Source organism: Rhipicephalus sanguineus, unplaced genomic scaffold (genome assembly GCF_013339695.2).
Source record: "Rhipicephalus sanguineus isolate Rsan-2018 unplaced genomic scaffold, BIME_Rsan_1.4 Seq358, whole genome shotgun sequence".
NCBI lineage: Eukaryota > Metazoa > Arthropoda > Arachnida > Ixodida > Ixodidae > Rhipicephalus > Rhipicephalus sanguineus.
In genome coordinates, this window is record NW_023615094.1 from 44769 (window position 1) to 58543 (window position 13775).

Consider the following 13775-nt stretch of genomic DNA (forward strand, 5'->3'; position numbering starts at 1 on the left):
TCTTATGCAATTTGACTAGCTGTGTGCATATCGTGACCTGTAGAAAACGTTTACTACACTGGTGGTAGAGGGCGGCTTATTCTGTGACGTAACGCCGGCACCACGGTACAGCACAGGTCACGTTTATCGAAACGAAGTGTAAGCGTCGTTCTTTGGCATATTCATGCAGGGGTGAAGAACGCAGACTATAGCCGATTGAGTTTACGAGCACAATGTTAGCGTTTTGTGCGATATTAAAAACCGCCAACTATAACAAACTGTATGTGTTCCTCTGGTCTAAACCACCTTAGTGCCTATTAGATTTTCACTGTCTATTTTCGTGACTGTCTTGATGTGCGCTGCGAATCACCTGTGGCACATATCCGCACATCGTTCACAGTGGTATGTGGGTATTAGCCACAAGTAATTGAGGGAAATGGTTCATGACGTACGCGACAGGCATGTCGTCATGAACTGTCCGTCACCGTTCGGCATAGGTCCATACTCTCCTATGCAAGGAGACGACGACGGGCGCTGCAGGTAGGCGGCTAGATAGATAATAGATAGACCAAGAGATAGAAGCGCTCAGAGTACCGTTGGTTCGCTAAGAAATGCTTCGGATTAATGTAACAAACTACACTTTGATCTGTGCAGCTCGACACCGGATTTCATCTGCAGCCGTGAAGTTCTCAAGGCGTTTATGTGCACTCCTTTCTGTCCCACCGATGAATGGCGTGTGGCAGCGCGTCTCCATAAAGGCGTGGTCTACCTTCGCAACATTGTGTTGGAGACCGAGAAAGAAAGATTTAGCAAAGAGCTCCAAGGAAGTAAGCCGCCAGGCTGGAATGGCAGTTTCCACCGGCGCATGACCACAAGTACGTGTATCCTGCACCTTATCTTTCAATAATTTGGATGTTTTTTCAAAGCCACTGGTGCCGCCACGGTGGTCTAGAGGTTAAGGCGCTCGACTGCTGACCCGACGGTCGCGGGATCGAATCGCGGCCGCGCCGGCCGCACTTCGATGGAGGCGAAGTGCTCCAGGCCCGTGTAGCTAGATTTAGGTGCACGTTAAAGAACACCAGATGGTCAAAATTTTTAGAGCGCTCCACTACGACGTACCTCATAATCACATCATGGTTTTGGGACTTAAAAAACCCCAGCAATTATTACGATTAAAGACACTGGTACTCTTTCCTCCAGCAAACACAAGGAATGGTCGATAATGTCACATAGTCGTGACGATGAAAAGGCGGCAGTCGAGCAATGCATGCTGCACATTGATAGTGGCCATCACAGTCGTCGTTATTTATTGATTTAGTTAATTATAAATACTGCGATCTTTGATTTGAAAGATCATGGCAGGGTGGGGAATGTGTGCTATAATAATAGGTACATGCATCAAAACACAGTCAAGGTACAATGAATGAATAAGTACAATGTGATATCCAAGAGTGGTTCAAAATTTTATTACAGTAAATTTACAGAATAACATATCACAATATTTACAATAAAACGGATTGTATACACCTAATTAAAATGTGAGTGTTTAAGTGAGGCTGCTTTCAAACAATAACAGTCTGTTATGTGATACATCATTTGCGAGGTTATTCCAATCATAAATAATTCTAGGGAAAAATGAATACTTGAAGCATTTAATCCGCGAAATAACAGGAGTTATCATTTTAATGTGTCGCTTGTGAGTGGCGTAAGCGGAAGAGTACGGAAGGATACCTCAAGTGTTAACATTAAATGGCCATTTATTGAGAGCAAGACTTTAGGCGGCAAATGTAGTTTCTGTACACAACGGATAGTATACAGGCCACTTTCATTAGCTTAGATAGTGGTGCTCGACCGTTCGAGCTATAAATAAAACGGAAGCCTTTCTTTGGCACTTTTTCGAGTGATTAATATTGCGTTTAGTGAATGGATGCCGTATTATCACAGCATATTTCAACATTGGACGAATTAGTGTTATATGCTAGCATGCTTACAGGTGGGGTAGAATGCTTTGAGGATCGTTTCAGAAAAAGGTTACAAGGACTGTTACCTCTAATTATGTCGGTGTGTTTGTTCCAGGTTAGATCATTAGTTATGCATAATCCAATGTATTTGAATTCTGAAACTTCTGTTAGAGCGACGCTATTAGTGACGTACTGATAAATGATTTCCTTTAGTGTTATTTTCATATAGACTGTTTTGAGGTAATTTCCGTTTGCCATTCCTTGCACCAAAAAACGACTTAGTTGAATTGATTATTCAGCCTTATTTGATCCCGGACCCGGACTGATGATATTTTCGTGTATAACTCACAATCATCTGCATAAGGCTTTACATTTACAGAAAGGTCGGCGATTATGTCCTTTATAAATAACAGAGGTCCGAGGAACGAGCCGTGAGGTACGCCAGAGTAAACAGGAAGTTTACCGGAGCAGGTGTCATTGAGTGAAACAAATTGTTGTCTCTTATGAAGGTATGTTTGTATCCATAATATCAGTTTTGAATTCTCTAAGATATATTGCAATTTATGAAGTAATTTTCTATGCGAAACTTTATCAAATGCATTTTGAAAGTCCATAAAAATGGCACCTACATGTTCTCCTTTATTTAGTGCGGTAGCAAAATCGTGGATGGCTTCAACCAGTTGCGTAGTGGTTGAATATACACTTCGAAACCCATGCTGTGCTCTTGTTAGTACTCGGTGTTCGTCAAGAAATGTAACTGCGTGTTTATGAATTATGTGCTGTAATATTTTACAAGCTGTTGAGGTTAACGAAACTGGTCGATATTTTTTTTTTTGTGTGTTTGTCGCCTGCTTTGTGTAGAGGCTTAATTCGGGCAATCTTCCAGCCCTCAGGTAACACACCTTCGTTCAGAGACCTAGTATACAATACACACAAATTTTGCAATCCACTCTGCATACCGTTTCAAGAGGGCATTCGGTATCTCATCTGGTCCAACAGATCTTTTTTTACATCCAGATTCAACCCTAACTTAAAGATACCTTCTTCAGAAATGACGACATCTGATATTGGAGGTAGGTTCGCATCGAAAGGTGGAAGATGATTATCTTTTGTGTACACACTGTTGAAATAGGTATTAAAGGTCGTACAGGTAGCTTTGCGTCACTCTCTGACTTTCCCTCTAAAACAAGTACGTCGGTAGAGCACGGGCCTGGAGTGACCTCTTTCCAAAATTTTTTTGGAGCCGTTAATAAATGATGGTTTTTCTTAAAATACTTTTCTTCGTGACGAAAGGCTTTTTCTTTAATTTCTTCGCGTATATTGCCGATCATTGTTTTTAAACTACGACTGCTCTTCTTGTTCGACTTTTTTTTAACCGTTTCAACATTCGCCTCAGCTGTAATGTCTCCCTTGTTATCCGGGGATTGTGATTTTCTGTTTTCTTATTAATTAAAGAGATGAAGCGCTGCACACAATATTGTATTATAGTCTTAAAACAATGCCACAGATCTTCAACACTACGATTACCTGCATTGAAATGGTCATATTGAAAGATATTAATCGGACGGTCGTCGCAACACGTCATATCTTATAGGCGAGTGACCGAAAATTTCAGCGTTATCGCTGTTGCGCACGTAAGCTCCCGTACAAACATGAATACTCGCGTCCTGTGCGTAGTCTTAATAGAGCAATCTGACACAATCGCGATGCTTGTTAAGCATTGCGGCATCGCCTGCGCAGAGCGAGGCTAACAATTTTTGTGGGTGAAACCCGACCACATCAAAATAAAGGTCGCGTGGCAACATAATCTTCGCAATGCCACAGGTGAACGAGCTTTCGCAAGGGCGATCTCACGCCATGCCAGTAGCTCTTGATTCGTGCCCGTATGGTACTTATGACACTGCTAAGATTCAATGCAACTGTAGTAGTGTGAATGGAAGACGCGTCTATGCAGCTAGTGCTTTGTGTGATCTTTTATTTTAGATATTGCAAGCTTGCATCTTATTGCCGAATGAAATATTGCGGTATTAAATGGAAATACATTTTTCGCTAATATTGGGAATGCCGTATTGGTGGACGATCCACCTTGCAGTGTGACATAACTACACTCCGCCTCCCTTCTTCCCACCAACGAATGGACACATTCGCTACAAAGGTAGTGTAGGTGGTTACATGCTCATAATGTTCACAATGTCCATTATTCAATATGACTATTACTTCACACTCCCGCCGAGCCTTTGCCGTTGCCCTTATGTTCCGCAAAATGTCCAAATCGATAACATCACCCCGCGCGTCGTAGGTTCCTTGGCGAGTGAAAGCGTGGGAGCGCAGCTAACCAACGCTTATTTAGCGGCGAGAAAACGAGCCAACCGTCATTCATCGCGCGGAATGCCCATGAGGGGTGAGAGGGGTTGGCAGGGAGGACGGCTCCGGCACACGCCACACTTTGTTCGATCGGGCGCGATCACGCGTGCGCTTTATCTTTACAGTTATCATAAGACGGCTCATAGCTTTCTGCGGGCTGTACTCATCGGCCGGTTTGCGATGAAGTTGTACACAGCACGAAGGTTGCTTCGCTTGGCACATCGACTGCGACTTCGTTACGCCGGCAATTTTTTTACTTACGCCAAGTTGGGAGATAAGAATTCTGTGCTAACCTCACTGCGTATACATTCAAGTGCGTTGCTGTCGGATTCAATTCTTCGCCATTGTGGTGAAACTGTGGCTTTTTCTTCCACTATATGCAATCGCAAATCATAGATTGCCTGGTGTTCAATAATTGTGCCACTTAAGGCTCGTTGACACCGAAGGCGGTGCGGCCAAAGCGCACGAGCGGAAGGCGGAGGAAACCTCCTCTCCAGGCGGCTGAAGAAGGCGGAAAACGAGGCGGCGAGCCGGATCGCTCGACGACCAATTTTTTTTCCGCCCGCCAACGGTCTCCACTTTGCAGCAGTCAATTAGAACCTTAGAATAACAGAGAGCTGAGCTAGTTGGTAAGTATTCATTCTAAAAAGACAGGGCGTGCAAGCACGGACACAAGAAAGAAGTCAGGACACCACAAACGCCGACTAACAACTGAAGAGACGCACAACGGCTGAAAGAAAGAAGGCACGAAAACTATCTGCGCATGCCCATGCAACAGGCGAACCTATCAATCGGGCACGCGTGGCGGTCTACGTGGAAGATAACTGTTAAGGCATTTGATTTCATCTTTATGCAAGTTAATCGACGGTGCATTAACCAGATTGTGGGAACATAAGAGATCGCAACAGGAGGCTCACCTTCTAATCTACCTTTACATTGCCGAGATTGTAAGTGCACGCCAAAATACGATGAGTGCGCAGTGTTGTACCGTCATAGAAATGAAGAGAAACACGCCTGATGATTGAAGCATGGCATATCGAGAATAGTAGTAGCGCATGCGTGAGCCAACCGTCGATTAACTTGCATAAAGATGGAAACAAATGTCTTAACAGACCGCCACGCGTGCCGGATTGATAGGTTCGCCTGTTGCATGGGCATGCGCAGATAAGTTTTCGTGCCTTCTTTCTTTTAAGCCGTGTGCGCTCTTCAGTTGTTAGTTGGCGTTTGTGGTGTCCTGATTCTTTCTTGTCTCCGTGTTTGCACGCCCTGTCTTTTTAGAATAAATCAGAACGCCACGTGGCCGTGGTGATGTTGAAACAACTGCATGAGCCGAAAATGACGAAGTATGCGTAGACAGCTCGGGTGGCGGGGGTGGACCAGCAGTGCCACGTGATGGCGACACGTCCGCAAAAGCACGAAATGCCCCGTTTCCTCGGCCGCACGGGCAGCCAGGCGAGCCGTGCGGTCTGAACAGGCACGCGTGCTCGCCGTTTCGCCGGGTTGAAAACCAGCTTCGCCGCTTTTGCTGCTCCGCCTCCGTGGGAACGAGTTTTCACTTAACCTTTGCCACCAAAAAAAAAAAAAAGAGAACGTACAGAATGCTTTCTTTCAAAATATTCTACCCGTATTGATAGCGCGGAAACAGAGGCGCTCAAAAGAAACCTCGATACATAAGACTATTTCACGATATATAGCATGTGCAGTGATATCAAATGCAGAAAGTATTAGGAATGTACCGCGCTTGCTTCGCTGCAAGTGTCATTGTTTATAAGCATATACAATACAGAAGACTTCTCACGTAAGCAGGCAGCAGTGTTTTATTCCTTCATACCAAGATATTATCTCCACACTACGCACCTACACAACTATAAGATTGTTTCTGAGGTGTCTTTACAATGAATTCGGCAGAAAGATAAGGTGTTAATCAGGTGTGACTTTTTTGTTATGACATATATCGGCGCCCAAATAAGGCGCTGGCCACTCCTTTGAACTTGAATGGGTCGACACAATATACAGGGTTTGAAATAATAACATCAAATAGCGTTCTCGCAATGGCACCAGCTAATAAATAATGCGTGTAACATACGTATGATTTAAATACTGCCTGGTGACTGCAAAACAGTCCGAGAACGCGATACCACCTGATAAAATCTCTAGTCAGCGGATGCCGCATAGATCACGAAGGAATTATGACGTAACATAACACTATCAATGTCATATTAGACAACGCAAAAAATAAAACAACGACGATAATAATCAGTAGCGTCGAAATGAAAGGAATTCAAATATCTTAATACAGGCCAACATGCCGCTGTTTAAAGAAAAAGTTTCAACACTTTCAAAGCGTACTTCTACAAGTTAACGGTTCTCAGGCGGCCTAGTTGGTTTGATGAACATTGTGGCAGAACAGCGCAGAAAACGGGCGAAGAGCACACAGGACAAAGCATGGGACATGTGTGCCCTCGTCAGTTTTCTCCGCTTTTCTGCCGTAGTCTATGCTGCTCTTTGACCACGGGCCCTAAAGTTTCTTTAGAGTGAGAGGTATACGGTCACAATGTCATCTATGCTGATTTAAGACGGCCTCTTGGTGTTTCGTTATGCTGGCGATCGAGGTGGAGGTTGTACAAAACCGCAGGGATATCATTGCAGTTTGGTAATTAATAATGTAATGATATGGCCTAACTAGAAGCTAAATAAGGAGAATAGGGACGAGGAAAGTTACTAGTTTTTCAGCTCACGAGCATCATTTTGATAATGATTTTTTGGTGCTCCTTAAAACGCGCAAGTATGTTCTCTAACCGGCAGTCGAATAACAGACCGCATTGTTAAATAGATTCTATACTACCGCCGGTTTGTCTTGCATGAAGAACTGCAGCGAGAGAAGACAACGAAGTCAACACTTCAATACAGCTGTAAAATACGATACAACAATAGAATACAACCTCAACACTTCAATAATTATTGCTACCTTTCGGTGTTGTAACATGCTGATGATGAACAAAATAAATGTTTGAGATATCCTAATGTTTCAACAGTCCGGTCTCAACCATCTTTTGCGGGTCTGTATTACGGCTAAGCTGCTGTTAAAGGTTCTGTGCAACACCTTACCAAGGTAATCACGTAGTGACGTCGGTTATAGAAGTTTCACTGCCTCACGTTTTTCGAATCCCTGTAGTATAAGCGTAAAAATACAATTGTTGGGGTTTAACGTCCCAAAACCACGATAAGTGTAGTATAAGATAGCATAAGCGTAGTTAAAGGTGCAGGCGGAATTACACTTGTCTAGAGCGCCCTGGCGTGCGCTTCAGCTGCCGTTTTCCGCGGACGTCGTAATGATACCTAACAATGATCGACGTCGTAATGATACCTAACATTTTCAAACTGCATGCGAGGTCCTTGTTCTATAATTCAAGCATGAACGTAAGCTTGTAGCTAACGTGAGACAGCAGATGCGAACAACAACAGCGTCCACAGCGACACGCTCCGCCGCTCTAGACAAGTGTGATTCCATCTGTACCTGCCGCTTGCGACGAGCGCTTTCTCTCTCCTTTCGTCTGGACGAGCCTGGTGGAAGGAATAGATGACAGGGACACGAAGCTACGTCATCGCGAAGCATTACGCTTGGCGAGATGATGAGTAGAAAAGACACGTCTAGGTATACCAGAGTGGAATACTACGAAGTACTTAAATTAGTACTTACGTATTTGAGTTCAGTGGTTATTAATCATTCTAATACCTTCGTTACTCACGTCACTTCTTCGATTATACGATCATGCCGCAAACGATGGGGAAAGAGGCATGGCGACCTACCTGTATCATTTATGATTCATTGCTTGGTGCCTTGATTCATGTCTTGATTAATTAGAAATAAATAAAAAAGAGAAGCAAGAATTGCAGAAAAAAAGGTTCACACCGATTTTCTTGGTTCACACTGAATTCCTGTTCTGTTCTGTTTTAACTATTGTCCTGCGGAGAGGTTGATGTTTTTAAGACCTCGGCTACTCCATTTCTATATGTTCTGCAGCTAAAAAAAAAAGTGTTACCAAGAATAAAAAGAAAATGAACAACTAAAGAAAGAAGCCTTTAGCTCACTGAAACAAGCGAAAATAACGTGGTAATGTACAGTTCGCTTGCAGGAGTTCACATAATCCACAACAAAATGTAGCAGCAAAGCACAATGCGGCGCGGCCGCTTGATGCAAACTCAACGCACCATGAAAGTGGAAATGGTTTGAGCATTACCCACAGACGTAAATAAGTAGTTGATTCATTGATTCACCACGAACGCTGCACAAACACACGCAGCAAATTTTAAGATGCTACTCGACGTACTGAATCCTTGCTGCGCTTTGTCAATTGGTGTGTACCTTTCATTTCTTGCACTTTAGGATACTTCTGCAGATAACAAGTAGTTAAGATGTCAAAAGCTATTCTTCATGACGTACTTATGTTCGCGTATGTATATATATAGACGAACAAGGGGCTGCTCCCCAAGAAGGACCCATCGACGAAACGCAAACTTTCCATACCGTCCTTCGTGCGAACCTTGGGTCGCACAGGATTGTCTTCGAGGCCGAAGTGATGGCCGTCTGCCCCTCCCCTGAATCCAAGGAAGGCCCACTATATCAGTACGTGGAATTCAGAGCACGACAAGACTTCGACGGCAGTTTAAAGAAAGAGAACTTCTACAGGTGAGTTTCGGTGACCTCTTCTACTAATTCAGTCTTCTGGTTTGAATGTATTAAGTTATGCCCGATTAATGTACGCTGGTATTTCGGCGCAAGTGCCCAGCCAAGCGGTACTTTTCATAACCTTGCATTATTAAGGCGAAAGCCTTATATGCCTTAATCAAACACGAAAACTGACCGTCGGCGGCGTAGGCCTCAACACAGTGACCCGAAAAACCATCATGCAATGAGGTCATCATGAAGTCAGAGGTTGCAAAATTTGTTACGTCGTTATGACATCACTATGACATCATTATGACATCATTGTGGCTTACCTAACACATCAGATAACGTGACGTCATATGCAGACGTCCTCACACGACATAGTCGCTTAATAAAGCGTTGGTCAGTCTGGGAGGCTGGGCTGCAAAAGCACACGAGGAGCTGAAAGCTTGCGGGGAAGGGAGGACGGATAATTAAAATTGACCGAAATGAAGAAGCAACAGAACATGGCTTTCGTCTTCTTCACGCCTTAGGCGAATGCTTATAAGGGATCATGTGACTTTTTAAAATAACAGCTATGTTTACGGACAAAACGGTCGAGTGACTTTGAATAGGCTGTACAACTGCTCGCTTGAAAATGGGATGTTTTAACGATGGTTAAGTATTAGCTAATGTCATTTGCCCAAGTAAACAGCGATCGACACACCTTGTTGGTCGTAATATGTTCGGAGCGCACGTTTGGCAGTGCTTAGCTGAAACGACCTGTGAATATATATACCCTGACTAAGGCCGAACACCGGCCGCAAAGTAAAAATCACGGCACTGGCTCCACTGAAACATTGTTCGGTATATACAGGTGCCTCTAGCCAACTCTAGCCAGTGCTTAAACTCTAGCCAGAGTTTAAAAAAATATGCCGACGTACTTTATGACGGCGTGACGAAATGCACGATGCTGACTATTGCACGAAGTATATTGCATGATTTTTTTGTGTGTTGCTGAATTGGTTAATTAAGCAAGATTAATTAATAAACCTATGAAGCAAGGAAACCGATGAAAAAGTTCGAATGAGAAACTTGTAGATCGGTTTGCGCGCAACGTCCAATTAGACAGTTTCTAACTTCGTCCATTAGGTATTAGCGAAAGCATCAGCGAAAAATCGGGAGCTTACAAAAGAGACGTTGTACAAAAATCCACATCTGTCACGCCGCGGTTGCGATATTTACATCTGCTTTTGAAGAACGTGACTCCTTCATGCGCGAATTATGGACTGTCTGCAAATGTGTCATTATCACGCTAGATACTTCCTAGGCACTCGATATTACATTCCACGAAAAAGGAACGGATGTAGTAGGTTCTTATGTGAGAGATTTAGTAATTGTCGTAATTAGCGTGTAATTAAATATATCATTATTCTGATGTCAGTCACGTTCCATGCTTCCATGAAAATAATTCATTCTCAGGCTCAAAATGCATGCCCAATTTGCTTTCGGGTTTTACAGCGAAAGCTGTTATGAGATCATTTCAGCGGCCGTTTTTGGCGCCGTAGTTGTCCGCCGCCGCCGCCGCCGGTGTCCGTAACCACTATCGCTCGAAATAAAAAAAAAACGAAATAAAGAAAAAATTCCAGGATGGAACGAGGTTCGAACCTGGGTCCTCTGCGTGCGAGCCCAGTATTCAACCTCTGAGCCATGCCGGTGCTTGAAACTGCGTTGCAAGAAGGTCCTATACAGGCTTCATGTCGAGAAGGAACCACATTAACATATGCAATATAGCGTGGTAGAAGAGTAAAATAAACACCAAGCGTCGCACATCGCAAATTCTGTAACCAGGCGTTACACAATGCGAATTGCGCAACGAGGAGGTTGTTGAATGCTTCCAACCCATTACAAAGGGCTCCGCCATAATTCTTCGTCGTTATCAGGCACAACATCAACAAAGTGCGCATAAAGGCTTACATGCGTTTAGCAGGTACAACGGCTCTCCGTAGAATCACGAAAAATGGCATAGTGCCTGCTTCCCTACTACTCAAAAATTAGTGATTTATAGCGTAGTGGGTTCCTCCTAAGGGCACTTGTATTGGTTGCCAAGGAAGCCCATAAGCGCATGATTCATTTCCTTGGGGTCTCAGTAAAGTTCCTCGCCCCCCCCCCCCTCTCTCTCCCACGTCAACGTATGGTATAAAGCATGGCGGGAGAGGGAAATAACGACCGGGCGTCACCCAATGCAAATTACATAACAGGTGGGCCGTTTAATGCTTCCAACCCATTACAAAGGGCTGAGCCGTAATTCTTCATCGTCATCAGTCGTCGCGTCAACAAAGCGCACATAATGCCTTACAGACATGTAGCTGGCGCCTGGCTTCTCCGCAGAATGACGAAGATTGGCTTAGTAGGTGCTTCCCAACTTCACAAAAATTGTGATTTATGGCGTAGTGGGTACCTTGCTAGGTGTACTTGTATTAGTAGCCGCAAGAGAGCTTACAACGGGCTCTAGAAACGCCGCTCTTCCAGCTTTTGCTGTGATTGTGTTGTGGTTTCAGCGCAGGCCTGGCGTTTTTTTCAATGCGAGCAAGAAACATACTTTGACGTTAGTTCTGGAACGCGCAAAGTCGAACGACCCGTCGAACATTGCTACAGTAATACGCAGCATATTTAGTCCGAGTCAACACACATTCAATATACAGGAGGTTCAATTTATCGTATGCGCAATGTGTCTAGCTCGTTCTTCGGCACTAAACGAAATAACTGGCAACAACAACTTACGTCCACATATGAGGACCCTGCGACTTAAGAGTTTAAACTAATCGTTACTTTGCACAATGGACGGCAGCCTAAAGCACACATTTCCGTTACGACTGCGCCTTTTCCGCTCTCGGATGCGATTATTTAAACCTATACTAGCGGTATACGATACAGTTTCCTCCCTTATGCAAATTTGAATGCCCGATTCACGCCTCATCCTGTGTCAACCACCACCACCACCTTTCGCCTGTTAATTGATGCTAGATTGTACGTTTGCGCTCATTGCCGCAAGGTTCTGTAGTGCTGAAATGGCCACATTCACACCGTAACTATTCGGTCCGTTGTTTTCTTTGTTTGTTTTTTTGTACTGCGTGCCGATCGTTCTACATGCGGCACGATATTGCATCTTCTTGATTTGCCAGATTGTTCATTTTTCAAGCTTGTTTTTATTTAGTCTGCACAACTGGGCATCTGTTAACAAGCTTGCGGAATAATGTGCGCTTTAAAACCTCGCTTGGGCAAATATCTCATCTTGTTGTTTAAAACTTAAGTGAAGCCCTTTTTTCACTAACTTTTGTTACGAGATAATTCACGAAAAGGCAATGTCTTTATTATGTGCAAATTGTTAAATGCGAACTGAAGCAATGTATACTCGCAAACGTTCATAGCCTGCCCTAACAAACATACTTTGACAAATATTCCAATTGCAGGACTACAAACTGCAAAGTACTTTACGTCATCAGTTCAACGGCGAGGTTCAGCTTGCGTCCGCTTTTGTGAAATGCTATTAGAACATTCCCTCAACTTCTGCACTAATCATCAAAGTCAAAGAGCAACAAATATTCCGCCAGATATTGAAAAAAAAAAAAAAACGTGGAAGATGCTTGAGCTTTGCCTTCAAGAGTAGAACGCGATAGCGTAATCGGGCCCCATGCGAATCGCCTTCTCAATTGCTAGCCTCGCTTCAGTTCTCGGTGGATGCCTCATCCGTGCCACAAGGAAAGGAACGTATGTGCGCATAAATTTGCCATTTCAAACTATCCTAGAATGCCTACGCAAGCACAGTTGCGAAGTGCCCACTACGCCATAATTCTTCCTTTTGCGAATCAGCGAAGGGACCACTACACGTCCGTGAGGCAACACGCGAACGTACGTAGCTTCTCACTTTGTTAATGCTTTTGTGCTGATGATGATAAATGTGTCTGAGTGCTTTGTAATAGGTGGGCCTTTAAAACGCCGCTCCTTGCGCAATTCACATGTTTTGACGTGTCACGCTATTCTACGCTTCTGCCGCGCAATATAACACCCGTTAAGGAGACTCCTCCCATTTATGACATTCGTATAGTGTTTTTTTTTTCCGAAGCAGTTTAAAGCAGTGGCGTATTCTACGTGCTAGAACACGTGTTTGCCACGGAGAAGGCCTGGGTTCGATTCTCACTCGAACCAAAGATTTTTATTATTTATTTTATTTGCAATTTCTCGATTCTTCGCTCACAGCTAACGAAACCGATGCCGAAGCTGACACCAGAATTTCTGCGGAACGAGCTTTTTAACGCTACCGCGTTAATACATGCTTCATTCTTCCCTCGGGTACTTCAGCTCACCTCCTGCTGAAAAAACACCAAAATGTCACAAAGTGCCTGCGGCACTCTAACACAATGCATATTGTTTTTTTTTTTCGGAATGTAATTTTTTTCATGGTGAATGAAAGCGTATTTAAAGGAAAAAGACAATTGTAAAAAAAGTTCCAAAGGCGCTTGACAGTTGGTAATAAGAGGTGTTTCCACCAGTGAAATCACATATGCATATTCTAGCACTTGTTACGAGATCGACATGCGGTTAGTGAGTAGAATATATCTTTACATCCACACCTCTGAAAGTATTCTACCGCAACTTCGGAATTGGGCACACGAAAGGAATTATCAATTTTTTGAGCAGCTAGTTGCCTTTACAGGTGTTCTGACACGGAGTGTTTGCATGCACCTCTTTCCGTTAATATATCTATGACAGGCATATGGCATTTGTGGTTTCTCGCAAAATATTCACACCAGAAAAAATAC

The 13775-nt window shown here is 43.7% G+C and overlaps 1 protein-coding gene across 1 annotated transcript in view; it reads left to right on the top strand.

The window, feature by feature from the left end:
- The first annotated feature begins 640 nt into the window (after positions 1-640).
- The window catches only part of LOC119377124 (decapping and exoribonuclease protein-like), a 28954-nt gene continuing 15819 nt past the window's right edge, over positions 641-13775 (top strand). Inside the window, exons 1-2 of the mRNA XM_037646722.2 lie at positions 641-854; positions 8775-8994. Coding sequence (XP_037502650.1) covers positions 680-854; positions 8775-8994 — 395 coding nt within the window. The 5' untranslated portion in view covers positions 641-679. The remainder of the gene's footprint in view (positions 855-8774; positions 8995-13775) is intronic.